Source organism: Pteropus vampyrus, unplaced genomic scaffold, assembly GCF_000151845.1.
Source record: "Pteropus vampyrus isolate Shadow unplaced genomic scaffold, Pvam_2.0 Scaffold75, whole genome shotgun sequence".
Lineage (NCBI taxonomy): Eukaryota > Metazoa > Chordata > Mammalia > Chiroptera > Pteropodidae > Pteropus > Pteropus vampyrus.
In genome coordinates this window covers 198,747-208,771 of record NW_011888856.1, presented here as the reverse complement: position 1 = coordinate 208,771, position 10,025 = coordinate 198,747, and the positions used below count along the sequence as shown (strand labels likewise).

General features: G+C 53.8%; 1 protein-coding gene across 1 annotated transcript in view; it reads right to left on the bottom strand.

Annotated features, from left to right (window-relative positions):
* ADCYAP1R1 (ADCYAP receptor type I) overlaps positions 1–10,025 on the bottom strand; it is a 58,421-nt gene that overhangs the window by 6,811 nt on the left and 41,585 nt on the right. The window contains exons 14-15 of the mRNA XM_023532037.1: positions 2,706–2,789; positions 1,616–1,730 (exon numbers count right to left, since the gene is read on the bottom strand). Coding sequence (XP_023387805.1) covers positions 1,616–1,730; positions 2,706–2,789 — 199 coding nt within the window. The remainder of the gene's footprint in view (positions 1–1,615; positions 1,731–2,705; positions 2,790–10,025) is intronic.

Below are 10,025 nucleotides of genomic sequence, written 5' to 3'. Positions count from 1 at the left end.
GGAATTGGGCGGCTCAGGTGACATGGTGGGTCCTCAAGCAAAGCGAACGTCCTGCTCTGGAAGGGAGCTCTACCTGTCTGAGCGGAGTCAGGGGGCGACGGGGACAGGGAGCTGGGCTGGGGGGAGGGGAGCTGGGTGGGCCACAGAAGAGACATGGGCACTGTCCTAGGAAGGACTGACAGTGGGCGTAAACGGCGCCCACCCAAGCGGGAGGAACCTGCCACCCGCAGCTGAGTCAACGGGGGAGAAAGCCGTGTGCTCGGGTGGGCTGGGCAGGGAAGAAAGGGCCAAAAGGACCTCTGGCCCCCGGGACCAGCTCTTCCGGGGTTCCCTGCCTGCAACCGGCTCCCTGGCCCAGGGGGGCAGACTCTGTTCTGAGGGGTGGGACGCAGAGCCACGGTAAGGCATCAGGAGTGTGCCAGCACGTGCACTTGTGGGTCCTGCTCTGTCAGGAGCGGGGCTCCCAGAGCATCTCCAGGACTGGGACTCCGCCTCTGACCACCCCAGCATATGGGCTTCCCCCGAGTCTCCTCAAAGAGCGGACCTGCCCTGCCTGTGCGGTCCATCCCCTGGGCCCTCTGAGTTGGGGTGAGCGGGAGGTTCAGCACCCCGTCTCCTGACAGAGCTCGTGCACAGGGTGGACAGCTGAGCATGGAGGCGACCATTCGACTGGGGGCAGTTACACCGTGTGCCCCTCCCTCTTCCCCATCCCAGCCTCTCTGGGAGAGAATGTTCTGTTGAATCTGGGCTCCAGCTCTCAGCAGAAGCAAACCCATGGAGTCTGAGTTTGGCCCTTGGCTTCCCAGTGCCTACTGAAGGGGGAGGAAGGAGGGAGGGGGGAGGGGAAGAAAGAGGAGGAGGGCAGGAGCCAGAGGAAGGGGAGGGGTAGGCGGGGAGACCTTCGGTGGACCTTGGCTCATCCCTGGAAGGGAGGAGTGCCTCCAGGGCTGGGCGCCGCCCATTCTCCCCCTGCTCACTGAAGGCCCTTGTGCTGAAGCCTGGGGTCCCCGGACAAGGGCTGGAACCAACGGGATCTGAGCAGGGCCCCACGGAGCCCAGGTGTGGTCCTGGAGCGGGCTGCCCTCTCACCCTTCCTCCGGTCTGCTGTCCCTCAGACTGAGGCTCCCTGCGGGCGGGCGCGGTGCCTCACTGTCTGCTATGTCCCGGCCAGCACAGGCCAGCACGGACTCACGCTCAGAACGTGCCTGGCCATGAGGGAATGACGGGCCACACTGACCCGGTGTGAAAGGCTCGCAGACCTTAAAACTAAAGAGGGCCTGGGCGCCGGGCTCCTGCCCCTCGCCAGGCTCCCAGGGCCTGACCCCAGAAGGCAGCAGGGAGTGTTGGCTACAGAACGGAAGTTGGACAAGAAGAGGAAAGTGGCCTGGAAGGGCAGGCACGTGGCATCCTGGACCCTTCTGTGACCTGCTGACGGGGCACAGCATGGGCGTCATCCCTAGCCTCCCCCCTCCTGCCTCTTCTCCCACAAATGGGCCCGTTTCCAGGGAGATTTGGGAAACACCATGGAAACCAAAAGGCTAGACCCCTCCAGCACTGTGGTGGCTGCGGATGGGACAAGTTCAGTGCTAGAGAAAGCGACCTTTCAGGCACGGACCTTCCCAGTCCCAGGCAGGTGCGGAGACTGGCAGTGGGGTGTCCCATCGCACAGTCCAGGGGCAACGCCCTCCCTCACTGGTCGCCCCGTGGCAATCAGGAGTGTCCAGGAGTTTCTGCCAGGGACCCATGACAGAAGTGAGCCCTTTGGCAGACAGGGCAGTGTGGGCAGATGAGGAGGTCACGAGGGCCTGGAGCTCTGGCACCTTTATACTTCGGAGTTGACCAGAGGCCTTGGAACAGGGACATTCTTTGAGGATAGTCACAGAGTCACCCTACAGTCTGGTGAACCTGGGGCGGCAGTGACACAGGGCCTTGGCATCGGTCTCCCTGCCACAAGGAGGCATCAGTGGCAGAAAAGTCCTTAAAAATATCAAGAAGAGCTTCCAAGTCAGAGCTGCCCAATGACAGTGGGCTCCCCCACTTAAAGGGACACCTGAATGAGGCCACTGCTCCTGTCGGAGACACCCTGGCACCGGTACAGGACTCCCTGGGTTCACATCCCCACCCTGACAATTGTGTGACCTGGAGGAGTCCCTTCACCTCTCTGTGCTTCGGTTTTCTCATCTGTAAAATGGGGTAGCACAAGTACCCATCTCGCAGGTGGTTGTGGGGACTGAGAGAGTGAACACCAACCAAAGTGTGAATGGCGTTCACGGCAGAGCAGGTCCCTGCCCCGTGTCGGGGGGCTGTCGACGTGAACTCAAGCTCTAGGCCTCTCGGGGACAATGTGGCAGTTCCGAAGACTGGACCAGAGAAGCAGGGCATTTGAGACAGACCACACGTCGAGGCAGCAGTGGCAGAAGCTTCAGGGCCCTTCCTCAGCCCCAGCCAAGCCCCATCTGCTCCCACAGTGGCTGCTGCTTCATCGCCAAAACCTCCCCTCCCGCCCTCTGTCACAAGGCGGCCGAGAACTCACAAGGCACACAGACGTCAACATGCAACAGCCAGGAGAGGGCTGGGGGCCAGAGGCACAGGCTGCTCTCTGTTCTCCCCGAGCCCAGCGGCAGGACGCAGGCTCTAGGCAGTGGCAGCCACATGCGTCCCCCTCCCCTCCAGGACAAGGCCACAGCCACGCCACGCACACTTACAGAGTAATGGTGGACAGCTCTGACATCTTGCAAGAGTGCTGCTGAGCCCGCTGTGGCTTGCAGTAGCATTTCTGCACGCAGCTGCTGGGTGTGACAAGATCAGCGTTTCTGTCAGCTGGGGGGGGCATTGGGCGATGAAGAAACTGAGGCGGGACTTAGAGCGACATGATTGATGGAGAGGGGAGAGGAGCCAGGGCTGGGGTGTGGACGCAGGGCCAGGCGGCGACGTGGGAGAGGATAAGGAAGCCGAGGGCCAAGACCGGGTCAGCTGTGGACACGGACACACGTGCCCGTACACGCACACGTGTGTGCACGGACACACATGCCCACACGAGCTCTCGCACTGGGACCGCACGCGGGTCAGGGGACTTCGGAGGGACCTCACGTGTTTGGAAGGTGGGGGCCCGGGCTGGGTCTCATGCAGGGAGCCAGAACCTGTCTCCAGAGTCAGCACGTGGCTCAGAGCGTGGCCTTGTGGGAGGCCAGTCAGTGAGACGGGCAGCTGGAAACTCATGCCACGAGCCTCATGTTGCCCAGCCTGGCGGACCAAGTCTAGAATCAGGCCAGTTCCAGGCTGGACTAGGAAACCTGACTCAAGGGTCCACCGGTCTCCCCCTCTACAGCTCTCTGCTTCCGCATGCACCTTCCCGCCTCTGAGCGCCCAGGTACCTTGGGGCGGGGGAGCAGAGGGGGGACGGACGGGACAGACTGTAAGTCTAGACCCGAGGGATCCAAGGCAACAGCCCCTACCGCTCTGAGGCGATCTGACTTAAAATTAAATCAAATTAAAGCTCCACTTGCTCAGTACCCCTAGCCACACCGCCAAGGCCCAACAGCCGCAGGTGGCTAGTGGCTCCCACGTGGGCAGCACGGAGGGAGAGCACTCCATGACTGCTGAGTTCTACTGCTCCACACCAGCCAGGCTAGACCTCCTGACAGAAGTTCAGTGGGCACAGCCTCACAGCCCCACGGCCCCACTGCCTGCAGAAACGAGAGATCCGATGGAGGCGTCCACCACGGGCAGAGTGTCAGTCCAGCTGGACATTCTGCTTGGTGGGGACAGAGCCACCCTCTCCTCAGAGAGGCCTCAGGCTGGATCTCTACCTCTTCTAGCCCTTCTCGGTCCTGCTTATGCTCGGGATGGCACAAACCATGGACACCTGTGTTCCTTCTCGGACAACTTAAGAGATGGATTAAGAGCTGTGTCATCTAATCAGACTGCAACAGACCTACATCACAAACCCTACGTAGGCACCCAGAGCCCTGAGCTCCTGCCGGTGAACTGACCAGTCTGAGGGGAACTGATGCAAACGAGGACAGATAGGCATGAAGAGACCAGACCTTTGGCATTCACAGATTCGTTATTTGTGCTTCCATCTCTCAAGAGCAAGTCTGAAGGTCCTCAGCAGGTGGTGATGTGTCATTTTGCTAAGGCAAACATTTGAATCACATATGCCAAAGAGGGGGCACGCTGAGGTCCACATAACCATCTGCGCCTCGGTGGGACTTGTGGTTCCCATTTCATAAAAAGGAGCTTTCAATTTGCACCGCCCCGTGAGGTGGGTGCTACTGGCCCATTTTACAGATGAGAGGTGTGAGTTATGATGCTCTGCTACCCAGAATGTGGCAGACCCTAAACCAGCAGCATCACCACCGCTGCAGCATTTCTTAGAAAGGCAGCATCTCAGGTGTCGCCCCAAATCTGCTGGCTCAGATTCTGTCCTTTAACAAGACCCCTAGGTGATCCACATGCCAATCAAAGCTCAAGAGGCACTGTGTGAAGAAGTCACGTATTTGAGAAATTCTTCACATGTGCTCGATAAATGTCAACGATCTGTTTTGTATTCATACGAAGAGACGGATGGACATATATGTTTTTCTCAATCATTAAAAATGCTTAATTGGGTATTCAGAAATGAAAGCCATCTTAGTTTTCAAATTTATTTTCTATCTTGCCCAGATTGAAAGATGGCTACTCTCCCCTCCATTCAGTGGCCTGGTCCCTCGCCCTTGGCCTGGGTGAACCACAGAAGTCAGGGTCCAGGAGCCTGAGAGCCCAAACCTTGGCTGTCGCCTCCTACACGCCAGGCACAAACCCTCAGCCAGAATTCTTAAGCCCCGGCTGTCCTCCTTTGAGATCTTTCCTCCCTGAGCTCTCAGATTTTCCCTGCCCTTCCTGGACCCTGGATCCAGTAAATATAGACTCCTCTGATTTCTTCAAAGGAGGCTCAAGGCCATTTAGTGGCAAGTTAGCTGGGAAATCAGACTCCTCTGATGGAGACAGGGGAGGGGGGCAAGAAAAGGTGGGGTACCTGGCACTTGGGAGGGCTCTCAGGAGAGAGATCTAGGGACAAAGGTGGGGCTCTTCTTTCCGAACACCCCCCTCTCCCCAAATTTTCAAAGACTGCAAAAGGATCCACTGAAAAAAACACACACAAAAGGGTGGCAGAAAAGCCAGAAACAGGCGTGAGAAAGAAAGAGACGTCAGATTCTCTGAAAAGTCACTACGATGAGTGAGAAGGGAGAAAGGGATTCAATCAAGAGGAAGAGATCATCCTGGCTGGCGGACGAGCTCAGGTCTGATTTGGATCCAAGGACGGATAAGAAACTCAGATAAGGGTGAAGTGTGGGGGCTGCCTGGTGAGTGTCAGCCGGAATCAGAGGGGAGACCCCACAGCAGAAAGTCAGAGAGGCCTGGCTCCCAGACCCTTTCCCACCAAGGCTTTGCTGTTTATCTGCAGGAAGGTCAAAGCCACTTCCAGGTCTTGGCACTCCCATCTATAACCCGGGATGCACAAGGCGTTTGCTTTGGTCCAAACTCCCAAATGCTTTAGTGCTTTTTGTGCACAAGGCTGTCAGGCTGTAGCCCCAGGAAAGACCTAACAAGATGCTAGACAGAGACCCCTTTCTATTCGCCCAGATCCCAGTGGTCAGTGCAGCGTTGGACACTTGGCAGGCCTACGGAATGTCGTGGCCTGAGCAGAACATTCTCCATAGGATCCTTCATGATGTGATGCTGCGCAGCCCCAGAACGCAGACCAGTCCCCAGGGAGGCACTCCACACCGCACTGGTACCCCAGCCAGAAGCCAGCTCTGCAAACCTGAGAGCCTCCCACCAGCCACCACCTCCTCCCCAACCACCGAGGAGCCGGACCTCAGTGCCCCCTGCCCAGCCTGGGAGCTCAGGGCACCTGAAATCAAGGTGCCTGACTTGCTGGGTGACCTTAGGTGGTGCCACTTTCCTTCCCTGGGCCTCAGTTTCTCTATCTGAAAAGTGGGGGTGACAATTTTCTGCTGCCAGTCCCTAACAGGAGTTGGGAAGATGGGGTACTCCTAGGCAGGGGAGAGGGTGCTTGGGAAGCGAAAGATGGAGCTCCACAGGAACCGAAGCCGGTGGCTGAGTTCCCGGACCCAAAACTTCTGCCTCACCATGGAAAAGCCTGTCTTCAGAGCTAAACGCCATCCTTCTGACACTGGGCATGTCACAGCCCTGCTCAGCCAACTACAACATCACGGTGCCTGTTCTCTCCTCCTTCCCCTATCCTGAGGGGCTATGGAGACCCGCTCTGCGGGATCTTTGAGGGGGATACAGATGGAATTTCCCTCCCCCACCCCAGACCTTAGAGGCAGCGTCCAATGCCCACTTCAAATAAGAAGACCCCTGGAAATAAAGACAGCTCCCCACAGGGCCAGGCCCGAGATGCTCTCAGCGCAATCACTGTCTGCCCTGGAGCCTCACCCTTCCCTTTCGGAGCTAGCTGGCTTCTCCCAGAGGTAAACTGGGGTCCCCAGGAAATGGCAGGACAACCCTGACCCCAGCCCCAGGCTGAGGCCTAACCCTTGCCCAACAGCAAGTCGTGCCTGAGCACAAGCTGACCCTGATCCAGGCCCACACTCAATGCCAGAGTCCTGAGCCCAGATACTCATTCTAGCAGGAGCATCAGGTGAGAGTGTGGGTGGCTCCGGGCCACTGCCCCCTGCCGGGGCCCAGCCCCCAACAGGTCCTTCTGAGGCTGGGTGGGGAGCGCCGTCTTGGTCTACGAAGGACAAACCCTTATCATCTGAGCAGCTGGAGCCAACCTACAGGAAAGGGAGTGAATGCTGGTCTGAGGGCACAGGCAGGGGGTCCTCTCGGGCTTTCTTGGGGACTCCCGGGCTTAAATTTGTTCTGGAAACAGAGGAAAAAATCAAAAAGCTATTGTGGGCAGATCTGAAGTGCTTCTCAGCCCAACACAAAACTCTGGTGGCCCAAGGAGACTCAGGCACAGCCCTAAAATCTCCCTCTCCCACCATGGGCTGCCCATTCCAGCACCCCCATAGTTCCCCTTCCCCAACAGCGGCCCCCCCTCCTGCTCAACGCTCCTCAAGTGGGCAGCTTTATACGAGGCTGGAACCCACCGGAGCCTCTTCTTCCAGGAAGCCTTGTTTATATATTTGCCTAACACCATCTTCTCGCCTGGAAATTCCTTGAGGACAGGAGGGATGGTGTAAGTGGAGCTGGGAGTCGAGGACCTGCTTGCCGTGTGGCTGCGGCTTCACTCTTCCCTGCAGGGCTCACCGCACTTCACTGGTAACTAACTAGCTCCCTCGGTGATATAACAGGGGATTATATTTTATAGACCCATGTGTTTTATACCTATCTCACCAGATTCTCTGGGTGTTTGCGAGCATGAAATGTATATGGGCTGAGCCGCAAGTGTTTTTCAACACTCTGCATTTCTTAGCGGCCTTGTCACTGTGACTATCCCTAATAGGGTCTCCTTGACCCTGGAAACATTCAAACATGTTGCCGAACTTAATAGGATCGAGATGACCCCTTATTCTGCGTCGGACCTGCCCCCTGCTTTGCAGATCACATCCAGCTGAGGTTTTAATTTTGGGGGCTTGAGATGAGCGCAGGTTTCGCTTTCTCTAAAAAAAGGATTTGTTGAGATCACGAAGGGATTTTTTTTTTTACACAATAGAAGCCGGCCAACTAGCTGGTTCTTTAACTGTCTGCGCTTAAATGTGCAGGCATACCTCGTTTTATTGCATTTCGCAGATCTTGCATTTTTTACAGACCGAAGGTCATGGCAACCCCGTGTCGAGCGAGTCTACCAGCCACATTTTTTCCACCAGCATTTTCTTACTTCGTGTCTCTGTGTCACATTTTGGTGATTCTCGCAATATTTTCAATTTTTCATTATTGTTATCCTGCTCTGTGCCCAGTGATCTTTGATGTTACTCTTGTAATAGTTTTGGGGCCCCACGAATCGCACCTATGAAGGATGCTGAACTTAATGGATAAATGTGTGTGTTCTGACTGCTCCAGAAACAGGCCTTTCCCACTCCCTCCCCCTCTCCTCGGGCCTCCCTATTCCCTGAGACACAACGATATTGAAATTAACCCAAATAATAACCCCACAATGGACTCTAAGTGTTCAAGGGAAAGGAAGTTACATGTCTTTCACTTGAAAGCAAAAGCTGGAAATGATTCAGCTTAGCGAGGAAGGCACGTCGAAAGCCGCGAAAGGCTAAAAGTGAGGCCTCTTGCACCGACGGTTAGCCAGGTGCGGAATGCAAAGGGAAAGTTCTCGAAGGAAATTAAAAGTGCTAACTCCAGCGAACACACGAATGATAAGAAAGCAAAAACAGCCTCATTGCTGATATGGAAAGTCGTATTAGTTTGGATAGAAGCTCACATCGGCCACAACGTTCCCTTAAGCCGAAGTCTAATCTGGAGCAAAACCCTAACTCTCTTCAAGTCCATGAAGGCAGAGAGAGGCGAGGAAGCTGCAGAAGAAAAGCTGGAAGCCAGCAGAGGCTGGTTCCTGAGGTTTAGCAAATAAACCATAACATAAAAGTACAAGGTGAAGTAGCAAGTGCTGATGGAGAAGCTGCAATGAGTTATCCAGAAGACCTAGATATGACAATTGGTGAAGGGAGCGACACTCAACAACAGATTTCAGTGTAGACAAAAGAGCCTTCTGCTGGAAAAAGATGCCATCTAGGACTGTCATCGCTGGAGAGTTCAATGCCTGGCCTCAAAGCTTCAAAGGACAGGCTAACTCTCTTATTGGGGGCTAATGCAGCTGATAACTCTAAGTTGAAGCTAATGCTCATTCACCATTCTGAAAATCCTAGGGCCCGTAAGAATTACATTCAATCTACTCTGTCTATGCTCTATAAAGGGAACAACAAAGCCTGGATGACAGCACTTCTGTTTACAACATGGTTTACTGAATTTTTAAACCCACCGTTGAGGCCCACTGCTCAGAAAAAAAGATCTCTTTCAAAATATTTCTGCTCATTGACAATTCACCTGTCACCCGAGAGCTCTGACGGAGATGCACATGAGATTAATGTTGTTATCATGCCTGCTAGCACAGCATCCATTCTGCGGCCCATGAATCAAGGAAAACTTTCAACTTTCAAAACTTATTGTTTAAGAAACACATTTATTAAGGCCATAGCTGTCATGGATAGTGATTCCTCTGATGGGTCTGGGCAAAATAAATTGAGAACCTTCTGGAAAAGAGTCACCATTCTAGATGCCATTAAGAACATCTGTGATTCATGAGAAAAGGTCAAAATACCAACATTAACAGGAGTTTGTAAGAAGTTGATTCCAACCCTCAGGGATGACTTTGAGGGGTTTGAGACCTTAATGAAGGAAGTAACTGCAGATGTGGTAGAAATAGCAAGAGAACGAGGCTCAGAAGTGGAGCCTGAAGATGTGGCTGAACCGCTGCCATCTCCTGATAAAACTCTAATGGATGAGGAGTTGCTTCTCATGGACGAGCAAAAAAAAAAAAAAAAGAAGGTCTCTAAAGATGAACTCTACCCCGGGTGAAGATGCTGTGAAGCCTTTTGAAATGACAACAAAGGATTTAGAATACTACATAAATTTAGTTGGTAAAGCAGCAGCAGAGTTTGAGAGGATTAACCTCAATTTTGAAAGAAAATCTGCTATGGGTAAAATGCTATCAAACAGAATCACATGGCAAAGAGACATCTTTCTTGAAAGGAAGAGTCAATCAATGCAGCAAACTTCACAGTTGGCCTTATTTTAAGAAATTGCCACAGCCACCCCAGCCTTCAGCAACCACCACCCTGATCAGTCAACAGCCATCAGCACTGAGGCAACACCCACCACCAGTAAAATGATTACTCCTCGCTGCAGGCTCAGATAATGGTTAGCAATTTTCAGCAATAGAGTATTTTTTAATTAAGGTATGTACATTGTTTTTTCAAACATAGTGCTATTGTACATTTAATAAACTACAATATAGTGTAAACATAACTTTTATACGCACTAGGACACTAAAAAATTTGTGTGAC